The sequence below is a fragment of the Neofelis nebulosa genome, chromosome 6, assembly GCF_028018385.1.
Source record: "Neofelis nebulosa isolate mNeoNeb1 chromosome 6, mNeoNeb1.pri, whole genome shotgun sequence".
In the NCBI taxonomy this organism is placed as follows: Eukaryota; Metazoa; Chordata; class Mammalia; order Carnivora; family Felidae; genus Neofelis; species Neofelis nebulosa.
Window position 1 is genome coordinate 48,466,017 of NC_080787.1, and position 16,913 is coordinate 48,482,929.

The following is a 16,913-nucleotide window of genomic DNA, read 5'->3' on the forward strand; positions in this document are numbered from 1 at the left end:
ACTAGCAAGGATGCAGAACAACTTGGTCTCTTATGCATAATGCTGGGAATATACAATGGTCCCACCACTACGAAAACAGTTGGTCAGTTTACTGTAAAGTTGAAAAAGCACTTAGCATATTATCTAACAATCCTATACCTGAGTATTTACCCTAAAGAAATGAAATTTATTTCCACATAAAAGCCTGTGCACAAATGGTCATAGAAGTTTTATCCGTAATAGTCAAACACTAGAAACAGCCCAAATGTATTCATGAATAGTTAACGAACTGTGGTACATCCCTACCGTGGAATACTACTCAGCAGTGAAAAAGAACGCGTTCGTATGTGCAACAATTTGGTTAGCTCACAATGGAATTATGCTGAAGGAAAACAAGCCAATCTCAGGTTACATCCTGCATGGTGCCATATATATAACACTTTCTAAATGACAAACTAGTGACAGAAAACAGTTGTCAGGGTTTAGGGTGGAGGGGAAGGTGTCACTATAAAGGGAACACGGGGGAGAGTTTCTTTGTGGTGATAAAGCAGTTATGTATTCTGATTATGGTAGTGCCTTCATGAATCTACATATGTGATAAAATTTCATAGTACTACACACACACACACACACACACACACACCAAAAAAACAGGGGCGCCTGGGTCTGGGTGGCTCAGTCAGTTCAGTGTCTGACTCTTGATTTCGGCTCGGGTTATGATCTCCCGGTTCATGGGATCAAGCCCTGAGTCAGACTCTGTGCTGACAGCGCAGAGCCTGGTTGGGATTCTCTCTCCCTCTCTCTCCCCCCCTCCCCTGCTCTCTCTCTCTCTCTCAAAATAAACATTTTTTAAAGAAGTGCATGTAAACACTGGTGTGAGCTGAGTAAGGTCTGTAGCTTAGTTAGTAATATTATATGAATGTCAGTTTCCTGGTTTTGGTAATATCATGGTTATGCAAGATGTTATCCTGGGGAAACTGGGCAAAGGGTGGATAGGAACTCTCTATACTACTTTTGAAACTTCTTGTGTATCTTAAATTATTTCAAAGTAAAAAAAAAAAAAAAAAAAAAAAATTAACAACGTGAAAGCCAAACAAAAAAGCAATTCAACTTCGGTCGATTCCAGATGAGATGCTCTAGAAGGGCAGCAATCCAGTCCACCTAATTTGTCATTTAGGACCATGCTTGGCTCACCCAGTTCTACAAGGGTCTTCCTGGCTCCACCATTTACTAGCTGTGTGACTTGGGGAAGTCATTATCCGTGCACCAGCTTCCTCATCAGCAGAAGAGAAATTCTAACAGCTCCTGCATCATACGATGCAGGTTAGGATTAGAGTGAATAATACCAAGTGCTTTGGATACTTTATAGGAGGAGGAGTTGTTTCATGAAGGGACATATACATCTGGACTCCCAATATGTGATGTATGCAAAGCAGTCACATGACTGGGCCTCGCGTCTTATCATGATGGTCAGCCAATATTTAAACAATATGAACTCCTTGCTTGCATAATAATGTCTACAATACCTACGTTTTCCTTTTGGAAAACTTTCTCTTTACAAACTATCTCTCTCCCCAGAAATTTGGAATGTATGGAACTGTAACTGTCTGCCCTTTCTTTTAGTGCAATGTTCTTTAAAATTAGAAGGAAGACTTCCACTAAAGGATTTTGTGATATTTTTTCCTTGATTCATATTTCATTTCTAACTCTCCTAATACCCTCTTTGTATTTCTATCATTTCATTTAGATACATTTGATTATAATTTGATTTGATTATAATGTCCATGTCTGTTTCCTTTCTGAGATGTGAGCTTGAGGTCAGGGCCTGCATGCTTTTATTTACTAAACATAGAGTAACTGAGCGCCTACCATGTTCCAGGCATTGTTCTAGATGCTGAGGATACAGCGATGAACAGACAAATGCCCTGGTGTCGACGGTCGTTACTGGCTTGTATAGAATTCTTTGTATTCTTGGCTCTTGGCTTAGTGCCTCACCCATAGTAGGTGCTCACATGTTTCACGGATGGATGAATGGAGTGACAAAATGAACATTTCTGTTGATGGGTACCCTGTGTTTAAACAAAAGGGGCCAAAACCTAGCATGAAATTGTTCTAACTTCTAAAGAGAATGAGACACAATTGTCATAGGACTTTTGGAAACGAGCTAGCTATGTCCCTCTTCTGCCTCCTTCATGGGATTTCTAGTTTGGCATCTTCCTATGGACAAAGCACTAGGTGAGTGAAAACAAGACAATGCCAGAGCAGAACAGAAGTGTCTCCTTTGGAGAGATGAACAACTATCAAAAGACTCTCAAGAGATCTTTGACCTTTTTCCTCCTGAAGATCTTAATTACGAGTGATTCCTGTACTGAGAAATATAAAAAGATGAGCCAGAAAATAGCTGCTATGTTCCACCTCTCTGAATTTCTCGGTTTGAAGTCCCCCCATCTAAATTTTGCATTAACTAAGTTTGTTGGGAGCCAAGTCCGGGAAAAGAATCTAAAATCACAGAGGTTGGGGTTGGCGGTGGGCAGAACGAGACCCTGTCTCCCTTTTGCAGATTTTACAAAAACGCCCCTCACAGAACTATTACTAACATTTTAAGCCTGGTTCATGGGACTCTTACCTTGCTCTTCATGGGTGTACATTCCCTGGATGCCTTAGAAATATTCTAAAAATAGTTTTTATTTATAATTTTTCAAATTCCACACACAATACACACACATGGTGCAAAACTCAAAAGTCTCCAAAGAACAAACTGTGGAAAGAACGTGTCCTTCCTTTCATCTTCCTGTCCCCTGGATAGCTCGTTCCTTTCCCCAGACATATCCATTGCCATATTTTTTATATCCTTGTGAGGTACTTTATGAAAAGCTGTTATTTTGGAAATAGTGAGGCTCTGGCATCCAACATGCTTCACATATTCGGCTACTTGAAGTCAAATAGCATAAAAAGTGTTTTAGATTTCTAATGCAAGTAACTCTTGGTCAAATCGCTAACTTCATTTTCCACCTGCTTTCAAGAAAAGAGGCCAAAGAAGTATCTCGGAATAGTGGACGAGTACTGGCAGGGACTAAGGTAACTGGGGTCTGCCATGAAGTAGCAGAAATGAGCCTAGCTTCCCACCTGAAAACCGCAAGATTTCTAGACAATGTCCAAGTTTCCTTACAAAGGTAAGGGCCACAAGTCTGCTAAACAAGAGACTGATCACATCTCCTTTTCTCAAATCAAAGTGTAAGATAGGTACCGGATACATCTACAGGACCGTACATCGAAACTGACACTCCCATAGCCCAGGTGCTACCCACAGTCTGAGATTCTATGACATAGTCAGTGCAGTTATGACTCATCAGATCTTACTTTATTTTTTGAAAACTGGCAAACCTTCAATCAAATAGATATAGAAACATAAATCAGAAAAACATCACATCCCAAATATTCTTGATTAATCATACCTTATACATTATGCTCAAAGTCATGAAGAACTGGTCAGTTGCATCAATTAATTGTTCAGCAGTGCAATTAAGCCTTAAGATGTTGCCCATCCTTGCTACGTAGCGTATCAGTTCTTGACAGTTACATGTAGTTTTACAGTACGGTTATGGGTTCTAAAGCAAGCCTGCAGAGGTGAGTGGGACGATTTATAGCAAACTCACAATTGCAGATTTCCGAGTTCGCTCCCTGTAAGATTTATCCATCAGATCTGGGGTGAGGATTGAGAAGCACTCTCTCTTCACAAACTCTTAAATCAGTGGCTGCCCAAGCTGACTGACTACACATTGGCGTCTCTTGGGGAGCTTTAAAAATGCTGATTCCTGGGTTCCAGGCCCTTAGATTCTGACATCACTGGTATGGAGGTTGGCCTGGGCACTGGATTTCCCAGAGCCGCCCTGCTGACTTCGATGTGCCGCCGGGATCAAGAACCACTGCTGTAGATCTTGACCAGGACTGCCTGATTCTGGAAATCTCTTTGGATCATTGGAAATCGTTTCCTTCTCTCATTTGGAAATGGTGTCATCTTCTCCCACATCAGCACTACTCTTTGCATGAAAACGAGGCCCAGTTGCAGGCTACTCAATGTCGATCTAGAGACCAGCAGCATCCACATCACCTACTGAAACAGAATCTGCATTTCAACAAGATCCCCAAGTGTTTCATGTGCTCATTAAAGTTTAAGGAGCACAACAAAGTGGCCTCCAAGGATGCATTCTAACAACCTCCAGGGTGCGGTGACAGCCCACAGTGGCAAGGATCTCAAGCACTGAGCCCAAGATTTTTCAGAAAAAAAAAATATGGGAGACACTTGTTCTGTACTTCACGGGAAACCTTCTGAATTGCACTCTCTGGGAACCTGCCTTTAGAACAGACTGCTCATTCCCAGGTGATTATTTACATGAAAGGTTGATAACCCAGTGAAGCACATCCAACTTTTTCCCAGAGTAGGATATATTTTCTCCTTGGAAAAGCAGCCAGATCTAATTGTTGAAGAGCTCTTCTGCATTTCACCTAAATTGGCTTAGAGGAAACAGTATTACTCTCTAAAGAAAAATAAATTGTCTCTTCCTTAGCCCTGCAAATAGCTGAAGATAGTCTTTCCCCTACCCAGATGATCTTCGTAGTCAAGTTTAGATTTCTCAACAAATGCTCCTGTCTCTGTTTCCTACTCTTCTGGTTATCCCTCCAACCCTGCATTGGAAACCTAGTTTAGCACAGCCCTCAAAGTAAGCTAGTTCACACCAGAGAAAACCTCCAAAGTGAGCCACATAATATATAAATCGGATTGTCGTCAACTCTGACCAGAACATTATATATATATATTTTTTTTAATAATGCAGCTTGGGGTTACTTTTGGGGGTAGGTGGAAAGCTATGTATTATATTAACTCAATATTAAGCTTCTGTTTAACCCTAACTTCCATGTCCCTTCCCCTTGTATCATCAAAAGATGCTACCCCCTTCTTACACTTCCACAATTATTCATTGAACTTAAGTATAAGGCTTTCTTTATAAGCCACATACATTTCATCACCGTGATCTCTGTATCCACGGCTTCAGCCTGACAAAATATTTCTGGTTATCAGTCCTGAATAAACGCTTTTGGATTCAGATTCAAGTCTGATCTCTACCACTCTGTTGTAGAGCCTTAAGCAAGTTCCTTAGCCTTTATAAGCCTATTCTTCATCTATAAAATGGGTACAATAATAGTACCTATCTTAAAAGGTGGTTATGAGGTTTCAGTGAGATATTGTAAAAGTCACTTTGTAAAGTACAAAGCTGTAAAGGTTAAGAAAATAATGATCTCCAAGCTAAAAGTAACTTACAAACTTAATAACTATAACGCTGATTTGTTTTCAAGCCCCACAGAAAATAAGTCACAGTCTCCAAATCCTCTGAAAAACCCATCTGTCTCCTTCCCTCCCATCACCGACCTATCCTAGTTTGTTTCCCTTTTGCAGAGTTTCTGTCTTCTGTTCACAAAAGAGGAAGGGAAACCTGGCCTGAGAACCATAAAACCACAGACCAGAATTGTTCTCTAGAAACCAGCCACATGGGAGTGGATGAAAGCAGAAGACCCCTTCAATGTCCCTGACATGGGTGTCAAAGTGTCCAGACAGGGCACCCACTTCCAGTTTCTCACCGAGAGAGGAACTCAAAATTGCTCATCTCCTGGCCACTGGAATTCTATAGAGCCAGGGTTCCCAAGCTAAGGAGATATGATAACATATAATAAAAAAATAATATATATAATATGATGTAATACATCCATCATCATGAGACTTTGCCCTATTGCCAAGAAAGCCCCTTGAAGTTACTCAGGGGCAATGAAGTTTCACACAGAAGCCTGTGAACTTGTACAGAGCCCCTCCACACACACACACACACACACACACACACACCCCGCCCCCCACGAGTGGTAAAATTCCTAGACGGAAATGAGTAAGAATACACTCCAGGACCTATGTCATCGTTTATACCTTTCCACCTCCAAATCCTCTTTTCTTAAAATAGAGACAAAATAGGAGCCTAAGATTTACCCCCAAAAGACTAGGGAATGCTTGGTCATCTCTAACACTTGGTCATCCTTCTCTCTGAATTTCCAAATACTCTTCCAGACACAAAGCTCTGCGAATCTGCATGATTCACAGGTCAGAAACGCAGAGATTTTTAGAATACACACATTTTTTCCAAGAGGCTAACCAAAGAGTTGTAATTTGAGCACATGTACAAGGCTAGTAGTAAATACACTCAAACTACTCAAGTAACAAACACCTAATATTTATTAATAAATTAGTACACTTGAAGGCATTTTTTCTGCTATCGGTCCCTCCCCATGACCCACAAACCCCGCCCACACAAAGGGAGTCCACGCCACCTTTGCATTAGAGTCTGGCAACTGAGCGTTATTAGAGAGCATGTTTATAAACGGGAGCAGAGTTGCAAATATATCAGACAAGAGCTCTTACAGCTGCAGCCACTTTTAATTAAAGTGATTGAATGACAAAGGACACCCACCAAGACCAAGGCCTCGAGGGCAGACTGGACCTACCGACTACGTGTGTATAAAAAAACAAGACATCTTTTAAAGCAAAACTGAGCAAATCCCCTATGGAAAAAGGTGCCACGGGCACTCAGTTGTGACTTTCCAAAGTGCAGCAATACGTTCCAGAATAGCTCAATTCCTAAAAGATGAAGTTCAAGTTCTTTGGTGGCCCAGGTGTCAAGCCACTTAAATAGCAAGGTCTGATGGCTTGAGGATTTCATGTCTCCAGCCCAGAGCATCATTAGCATAAGAGGGGCACAAGTAATCAGGCATTCTACATGGTGCCCAAGTGAAAATCATACAATCAGCAACAGTGTGGTCAAGTTTCAGCCATGAATATGAACTATACAACAAGGCATATTAAAACGATAACTCAAAATCTATTGCATTACAGTAACGCAACGGGGTATTACACTTCTTTAACCCTTAAGAAAATTTGTAAATTACAAATAATAATAAAAAAAGTTACAATTAAAAAATAAAAAGCTGATGTGGATGTCGAGACATGAAGACTGCATATAGAATTCACAAGATGCCATTACACTTTTAAGAAGTTCAGAGCCTCACAATCCAGTGTGCAGGAAAAGCCACACTGCATTTGTGGTACATTAAGTGAATTTAAAGTGCACAGAACAATTTTGAAAACACATAAGAAGTTGAAACAGAAAATATGGAACCTAAAAAACTTTAGTGGTGGGTATTTTTCAACAGTTACACCTTGAGTAAGGCTTATAAACTAACTTCCTAGAAGGGTTAAAAAAAGAAAGAACTCAAAACACTAGCCATATACTCTGTTACACACACACACACACACACACACACACGCGCGCGCGCGCACGCACGCACGTGCGCGTGCACATGCACACACACGCAACTAGAAAAACAGAAACAAAACAAACAAAAAACCACCCTGCCACTAAATTGAGTAATTTCCAGAGTGCGGTATCCCTCATGGTCTACAATAGATCGGGAAGATGGCTATACACAGAGTCCAAGAGGGTCTGGCTGGCTTCCTGACTCTTGACTCCAATAATCTCAAATAGCCGGTCCAGCTTGTCCTCAGCCTGAGGAATCTCTTCAATCACCCGCAGCTCCTCAGGATTCAGAATGTGGAGCATGTCGTCAAAAATAGGCTGTAAGTCACAGGGGTCCAGGCGTACCTGCCGCAACACCGTGTCCTTCTTTTCTGCAGGGAGGACAGGGAAGGTAAGGGGCGGTCAAGGGACTGGACTGGGGAAACAGAACAGCGCTAGGAGGGGCAGTTCCCCTCTCCCAGGCCGTCCCCACCCCCACCCCAAGGTATGTGAGTGAACCCCTGGCACATTTTAAACGATACAATAGTTTTTACTTGCATTGCGCTTAAGATAATAAGATCTGCCTAACAGAGAGCAGACAAGGAACCACTTGCATGGGTTGTTGACTGTCCTTAGCGCGACTTTTGTCTAGACCTAAAAGACTTCGGGATTCTTCTATAACTCAGCAGAATGCTGAAATACTTAGAGAAACTTAAGGAAACAAAACAAAAAAACCACTTTTCCATCTGCAATGTGTTTACTAAACAAAGATCAGTCCGCCCTTTTCCCCTCAAAAATTCTAAGTCCATGTAATCTGCTTATCTAAACTACAAGGGCAAAAGCACACAAATAAGAAAATACTGCTTCTTGGATCACACCTTACAATGAGACAAGGGACTGTAACGTATTTATTACTCCTCTAAAAAGCTTTCTCAAAAATATAATATGTAGCATAAAATACAAACTAAAATATAAATCTTTCCTATAAATATAAAATAGATAAATGTAAATAGGTAAGGTATATAAGAGAGAACATATTTTATAAACATAAACTACAACAAAACATGAAATATAACCCTTTCTTTAAGATCTAACTGGAATTACCCAAACGGGGAAATTTCGAACAAAAACCCATTACAGATATAGTGTGCCTGCTAATTCCCTAGCCTGCCATGAAATATCCGAAAGTGGGAAATTATTTACCAAAAGTACCAATCCTCAATGTTTAAAACCTTGTTCTCTGCAATGATTCTGAAGAGAGTGCATTTTAATTTGAGTCACTGAAACTTACACTTCTGACCCCCAAGATAGGTTAGACTCTAAATCCTTGGATTCTGCAAACCCGGTCTGGTAAATAATTTTCAAAAAAACCTGCCAGACAACATTTTATCGGACCTTCCCCGAAACACCTTCGATAGCATCATGAGGATAAAGGGCAACCAATGCAGGCTCTCGGACAGATCAAAAGAGCTGTAAAGACTTCCTGGGTGGGTCCCCGCTGTCTGATGCCTCGGTTCCTCTAGGGCCAGCCTCACCTTGGGGTCTGTCATAGGTTTTCCTGGGCAGATCACTCCCGTGAGGCAACTATCTGGCTGTGAGACTGGCCAGGGAGAAACCCCGGGGGCTCCTCTGGGGGAGGCTTAAACAATGAATATACCCTGCTGCCGTTCTGCCAACGTCTGTACCTTTGGTAATAAAGGAGCCCGTCCTGCTCAGAGCCGAGGAGCCGCTGGATGTGGAGTCACAGCGAAGAAGAGGCTCCGACTCATCCACGAAGAAGCCCTTGTTCTTGTCCAGCGGGGAAGGCTCCACCGTCAGCAGGGTGGAATTCTCAAGTTTCGTGTTGGGGCTGGGGATGGGGCTCGGGCTAAGTGGGCTGGGGCTCATCGGGAGGGCCAGTTTGTCAGTTTCCAGCTGTGAGGGGAAACAAACAAATAAAAATGTTTCTTATTATATACTTCAAAAACTGTAGAGGAAAACAATGAAATCAAAACACCCTCTCAGATGCTATTTTTGTTCCATTTACTATTTTATAGATGAATTCTGCCATTCTGACAGCCTGTAACTTACATTATTGCTAGACACACATACACACACGCTTTTTAAACCCTCAAGAATATACGTGGTTCTGGCTAAGCGTTAAGCATTAAAAATTAGGAAGCATGTGCACGAAGCCGTTACCTCACAGGAACGGAACTGGACAAGGGAGTGAACAGGAAGATCTCCAACTTAGAAAAAAATTGATTGAGCTGGTGTAGGTCTTAGATAACATCTAGTATGCCCCCTCTGTATGAGTTGAATTATGTCCCCCCAAATTCATGCTGAAGTTGTAACTTCCTGTACCTCAGAATATGACTGTATTTGAAGATGGGGCCAACTAAGTAAGTTTAAAAAGAGGTGATTAAGGTATAATTGGGTTCTAATCCAATAGGACTGGTATCCTTAGAAGAAGCCTTTAGAAGAGGCACACAGCAGAAAGACCATGTAAGACACAGGGTGACGGTTACCGTCTTCTACAAGTCGAGAAGCCTGAGGACACCTCAAACTTCTAGCCTCCAGAACTGTGACAAGATAAGCGTCTGCTGTTTAAGCTTCCAGTCTGCGATACTTTATTACGGTAGCCCTAGCAAACGAACACATCCTCTTTTTACAAGTAAGGAAACTGAGGTCTAGAGAAATGACATGACTTTCTTAATTATGGGCTCCCAAAGAGTAAGGGGCAGAGCTAAGACTCATTCCCATTTCAAAGCAGCTCAGGAGAACACCAGAGGCCAAAGCAGCTGGAAGAGAGTGAGGACCACCCCACTGGAGCCAGTATAGAGCTCCTAAGGACTTAATGGAGACAGTGAAGCTTGCATTCTGGAGGGGAGGGTCAGAAAGACAAAAACAAGGAAGCAAACAAACAAGATGGTTTCACATGGAGATGGTGAGCTTCATGCCCATTGGCTGGTATGCAGGGAATGGATTTTGGGGGGCAGGGGAGGGCGGGCAAGAAACAAAAGAGAGAGCCCAGTTAGGATGCTGCTACAGTGGCCGGGTCAGGTAAAAGCATGGTTTGTACCTAGGTGTGCAGTGGGGAAATGATAGGCGATATCACCCCGTTTTACAGATGAAATGACCAAGGTCCAGAGAGGGCACACAGCCCTTGGGAGAAGGCCGGTGCTCAACTCAGGTCTGCTTAATACCTCTACTTAGCTTGTCATCTGACACTCTGCTTTAGAACTCTGGCAGGCATTTGTGGCATCTCTTAGTCCATTGACTTGAATCTTTTTATTGGCTCTTCTGGCATGGATGAAAATCTGGGGGCCAGGGGGCCAGATCGCACAGGGCAGGGTTCAGGGAGTGCTAATCACCACTTATTAGAACCCTCATGACTTCACTCAGACACGACAAGCAAAACATTGTCAAGTTCCTCAATCAGGAAGACACTGACCCTCATTTCAAAGTATTGTGCTGAAGGGCTGTAAAACGCACAAGGCAAACACAGCTGCTTCTTTTACAACCTGTAAGGCCTGAGGAATTCTTGCAACTGACTGGAGATTCCAAAGACCACCGATTACTGCACCTGCCCACTGTTCCAACAGCAGTTTTCCTCTGCACAACCACCCACACCCTGCTTCTGCTTCCCAGTACAAGCTGAAGACTTGCATAACGCATTCCCAGCTGCCCCCTTTCTGATCCACAGACAAAATTTTATGTTTCTGCTTTTACACTTTTAATTCAATAGGCCTTGGCATGTGCCCCTCCTCTCTGAAATGCACATGGCCATTCATGCCAATACACATTTTTTATTCACTCAATTAGACAAAGAGCACTTGTCTACACTCTGGTTCTCAGGGACCACATTACATTGGACGACATGGTCAGTCAATATAGTGCACTGTTCTTGCTTAAAAAAAGAAATTCCTGCCCACAAATCACATGCCAACAGACTAAGGAGTCCACCCACCTATTTCCTGAACTTAGCTCAAAACTTTAAATATTTTATTTTTCCCCCACTTTGGCCAAAGGATCCTATCAGTGGAAATTAAGTACGTGATTTCCAACACAATTCAGTGAGACAGAATGCTGCAGTGATGCTCTCTTATAATCAACGATGAGTCCAGCGAATAAGAAAATGTCCCTAAGAGTGGTTTTACCATCATCACCGTAGGGCTAACAATCACAGCCAAAGCCAGAGCTCATGTGACAATCATCTTTCTAGAAAATCTATTCAGCTACTAAATATAGGTATCTCTCCCTTTATGCAGGATACACAGCAGCTGGTTGATTTCCAGATTTCTCTAAAATTATTTGCACTTTTCCTACAAGGAAAAAAAAAACCCTGCTCATAGAAAATTAACTTCTTTCCTCCCTTTACCTTACTATTTACAATATCCATCAACACTGGGTTACAACACAGCAACTCAAGCATTGTATTACTACGATACCTATTAGATAGCTCTAAATGGAAATTAAGTCATTGGGGGTCACCTGGGTGGTTTAGTCAGTTAAGCATCTGACTTCAGCTCAGGTCATAATCTAGCGGTTCATGAGTTTGAGCCCCACATCAGGCTCTGTGCTGACAGCTCGGAGCCTGGAGCCTGCTTCAGATTCTGTGTCTCCCTCTCTCTCTTCCCCTCCCCTGCTCGTACTCACTCTCTCTCTCAAAAATAAATAAAACACTTAAAAATTTTTAAAAAAGAAAATTAAGTCACCGGGATATGTGGAATAAATTAATTATTAATTCAGAAAGTTCATGTTCACTGTTGAGTTGATAGCAAATAAAGAATACTTATTAATAAGATTTAGATACTAAAAGACAAACACTCTAAACAAGAAAGCCAGAAAAGGGTCCTTTTGTTAAATCTTTAAGCATACACTTAGCCAAATATTCACAAAATAGATTATGAGGGACTTAATTTTTTCCTTATGCATCTTTGGGCCTTCCAAATTCTCTACAGGGACATATCAACTTCTATAACTATAAAAACAATACAAGTTATTTTTAAAAGAAGTTACCACAATGGGGCGCCTGGGTGGCTCAGTTGGTTAAGCAGCCAATTTTGGCTCAGGTCATGATCTCACGGTGTGTGGGTTCGAGCCCCACATTGCGCTCTGTGCTAACAGCTCAGAGACTGGAGTCTGCTTTGGATTCTGCGTCTCCCTCTCTCTCTGCCCCTCCCCCATTCTCTCTCTCTCTCTCTCAAAAATAAATAAAATACTGGGGTGCCTGGGTGGCTCAGTCGGTTGAGCGTCCGACTTAGGCTCAGGTCATGATCTTGCAGTTCATGAGTTCGAGCCCCGCATCAGGCTCTGTGCTGACAGCTCGGAGCCTGGAGCCTGATTCGGATTCTGTGTCTCCCTCTCTCTCTCTGCCCCTTCCCTGCTCACGCTCTGTCTCTCTCTCTGTCTCTCAAAAATGAATAAACGTTAATTTTTTTTTTCAAATAAATAAAATATTTTTTTAAAATTTTAATAAATAAAATAAAAGCAGTCACCACTGATAAGTATATTTTCTATTTGCTAACTTGGAAATATTATGGCTACAGTAGCTCTTATTTATTTATATTGGTAGCCGAGGAACAGGACCACCTTGGAAGATCACCTACTTGGCAGAGCACCTCGCTATACTTCCGTTAAGTGTCCACACGCACAAAAGGGTAACATTACCCTCCAATTCACTGCAGTGAGGTAGACACTCGACTTAAAAGAAAGGCCTCTGGAGAAGTCTGGCCAATGAAGGCAATATATCCACCGGATATTTGAAGTCCTTTTGCAGAAACTTTAAAAATACAATTCTTTTGGGGCGCCTGGGTGGCGCAGTCGGTTAAGCGTCCGACTTCAGCCAGGTCACGATCTCGCGGTCCGTGAGTTCGAGCCCCGCGTCAGGCTCTGGGCTGATGGCTCGGAGCCTGGAGCCTGTTTCCGATTCTGTGTCTCCCTCTCTCTCTGCCCCTCCCCCGTTCATGCTCTGTCTCTCTCTGTCCCAAAATAAATAAAAAATGTTGAAAAAAAAAAAAAAAACACGTGTAGGAGTTGACCTTTTAAAAAAAAAAAAAAAAAAAAAAAAAATACAATTCTTTTTGCCTTACAGCCAGGAGACAAATCATGCTAACTTAGAAGACTCACTTGAGAAATGAGGTAGAGACGGTAAGACACACGGAAGGGGGAGGCAGCAGGGATAATGAGGGGAGAGCTCCCCAAGCAGCCAAAACCAGAACGGTTCTATTGTGCGAACTTCAAGAGCGTGCAATTTACTTTCGCCAAATGAGCCCCAAATGTCCTCCTGATGAGTTTCTATGCAAGTACACTTAGTCCTGCCAGATTCTGTATTTATTAGTCCCAAGTGATAGGGGAAGGGAGATAGATAAATGATTCACCTACTCAACAGCTGAGTCACACCTAAAGGTCCACTGCTGACCTGACTGCTTTCCTTTCTGATTAGCAGAACCACCGAGTACAAGATACCATCCAAATGGATGAGGGAACCAAGGTATTGATTGAAATTGGTGGGCTTGACCATCCCGGGGCTGTAGAGGTTTGTAGCAGTCCTTGTAAGAACAGTGATTTAACTTGTATTTGGGCTACACCGGGATGAGCCATTCATTTCCAGGTGTGTCTTTGCGACCCTCCACTCCTACGGCATCCAAATGAGCACCCACTCTGGGTGCTCAGCTCAACTACAACCTGAAACTGAAGCTCAGAAGTAATTCTTCTGTTTTAGCATCAAACCACAAATCGCTTTCCTTGTTGAGTAGCCTTGGGGATGGCGTAGCCAGGGATGGTAAAGGAAAATCCTTCCAAGCCTCAGTCATGGCAAAAGTGGTTTATAAATGAAATGAAATAAGGTTCCAAGACTACTCCCAAATATAGTCTGCAAACAGGAATCGGCCAGAGAACGCCAGCTTCAGAGGCTGTCTTTCCAGCATGCATTTCATGTGCCCCACAGTCAACTCCTCAACATCAAAATCATTAACATCCTGGAAATTCCACTGCAAGAGACGAAAGGAAATCGACTTCCAACTAGCTGTGTGGTCTTGGAGAAATCACTTCCCTCCTTAGACCTATTTCCTCATTTCTGAACAAAAAAGATTAGACTAGGTCATCTCTGTTGAAATTATGTCTTATTTATTGTTTGCCATACTATGGCTATTTCCTTCTCTCCCCTCAACCCACCCACCCCCAACTCCCTTTCTCCTTCCAAGTTACCCCTAACTGGTTCACTCAACGAGAGTTTACCACTGAGTTATTTTCAATTACTACCCAATTATAATCTCCCTGTGGTTGCACAATCTGTTTTCATAAAACGAATTCACAACTTTGATGCATCAATGACCCCCTGAAATGAAGCATTAATTACCCAGCCTAGATGCTCCTTGCCAATCTGCTAAAATGGTTCAACTTAACCCCTTGGCTCCTGGCACTAGCCAGTTGGGATTCCACAAGATTTCATATCCCACCGATATGCCCGACAGCCTCGAGAAGAGAACTCCTCACAATCAAAAGCTACCCTTTCAGCTGAACTTTCCCTCCAGGTCTCCTCCAACACTTAGAAAGATGGGAGAATCCTATGTCACATTTGCGACGTTTTCCATCACTTTAATAATGGTGTTTAAAAGCCCATTTGCTAAATTCAGTGAAAACTAATTGCTATTCCATCTGAGTTGACCAGCTTGTCACTCAGATCCAGCAAACAACAGGGACTTTAAGAAATAAACCATTACCAGTACTGTGCTTAAATGATTCAGTGTGAAATACACATATTCCATTTGCTGTGAAGGTAGCTCTTAGGGGCTTCATTTTACAAATGAAAAAACTGAGGCTCTAAGAGGTTTGACTACCCTGCCCAAGGTCACGGAGCCAGGATTCAAGATCAGGTCTGTCCAGTTTCAAAGCGACCCTCTTTGCTGAGCCATGTCACTTCTCTGTCTGGACCCACTACGTTTACAGAAAAATGACAAACCCCGTAACCTCAGTATGAGCAACCACATGACCACAAGGAGGTGCCCTGGCTGCTGAGCCAGAAGGAAGAAGCAAAAGGCGGGGTCTGCAAGGATCTGTAACTCAGGGGCAGAGCTTAGACTCCGGCTGGATGATGGCCCTGAGATAAAGATGAGAGAGAGATTCTGTAAATATCAGACACCTCAACGGTGGACCAATGACTTGCATTTGTATTTGAAAATATTTCCGATCCGACAGACCAGGGGCTGTTTAAAAAAAACAAAACAAAACAAACAAAAAAAAAACCACGTAATTTCCACTGAAGTTTTATCTCAAAGGAATTACAGTCACAAATAAATACATAACTAAAATTATTTGAGGATTATGATATTATCTCAAGCTTGTTTCCCCTGCTCTCCCAGCTGCTCGTGTAATCAAAATCAAATTAGATTTCATGACGTCCTATAGGTCTGGTAGATATGTAAGCCGGGGCTCTGATAAAAGCAAGTGCTATCTTCCCCGCCCATATAAGCATCTAGATATCTGAATCTTATGCAGTCCCTTTGTTTAGAGAACAGGAATCCAGATGATAAGGAAACCTTTGTCATCTAAATCTATGTGGTTCCAGGATTTCATATATAAGTAAGGTTCAGATAATGATGGTTACCAGCTGTCTCTCAAAAAACTTATCTGAATCTATTCAATTCCTAAGTTCAGATACTGAAGAAAACCTGAGAAATACAACGATTTTTCTCTTTAATAAATGAAATACGGTGGTGATCCCAACAACGAAAAAGAGAAAAAATGGGTGGGACACAATGGCTTTATTCTTCTGAGTGTGAGTTCTTATTAAATTCACTCAGAGTAAAGGTGTTGGCAGGAATAATCCAAATTTACACCTAATAAAATTATAAAATTTTCTTTTCACAAACAAAAAGAAAAAAAAGGAAATGGGAAGATGCTGATTCCTCAGCCTTTAAAAGAAGTGTTATCAGTTGTTAAGAAATTTGGAGGGAAGTCTTAGAAATGGGAATATGACCCGGAAATATACATTCACGTATATAGATAAAGCAAAGACGTTAAAATGTGAGTTAATTGTTAAATCTAGGTGGTTAAGCTTATGGGTATTTGTTGTACTGTGTTTTCAACTTCTCTTTGTTTCATAAGCCTTATTTTCTTAATTGGGAAAATAAATTTTAAACAAGGGCTAAGAGCCAAGTAACTATAAGACAAAAATTCCCCAAACTTTTCCTAGGCTTCTGATTTTTTTTTTTTTAACGTTTATTTATTTTTGAGACAGAGAGAGACAGAGCATGAACGGGGGAGGGGCAGAGAGAGAGGGAGACACAGAACTGGAAGCAGGCTCCAGGCTCTGAGCCATCAGCCCAGAGCCCAACGCGGGGCTCGAACCCACAAAGGGTGAGATCGTGACCTGAGATGAAGTCGGACGCTCAACTGACTGAGCCACCCAGGCGCCCCTAGGCTTCTGATCCTTTAGTCTGTTGTCATTCCGTCTTTCTTCTCTTGCCCAGCCCCTGTCCCAGGAAAGGGAGACAAGAGGGGGCTTCCGTTGCATAAGCAGGGAACAGGGCTAACACTTAAATCTAAATCATCAGTTGGCAAGTGGGCATTCCTGGCCTCATGCGGTCTAGATCCCCCTAGGGCCACCGGAGGTCA

The 16,913-nt window shown here is 42.2% G+C and overlaps 1 protein-coding gene across 1 annotated transcript in view; it reads right to left on the reverse strand.

Moving 5' to 3' along the window:
* Window positions 1–6,238: 6,238 nt before the first annotated feature.
* TNFRSF21 (TNF receptor superfamily member 21) overlaps window positions 6,239–16,913 on the reverse strand; it is a 70,412-nt gene continuing 59,737 nt past the window's right edge. Inside the window, exons 5-6 of the mRNA XM_058734190.1 lie at window positions 8,999–9,227; window positions 6,239–7,705 (exon numbers count right to left, since the gene is read on the reverse strand). Of these exons, the coding sequence (XP_058590173.1) occupies window positions 7,476–7,705; window positions 8,999–9,227 (459 nt within the window). The 3' untranslated portion in view covers window positions 6,239–7,475. The remainder of the gene's footprint in view (window positions 7,706–8,998; window positions 9,228–16,913) is intronic.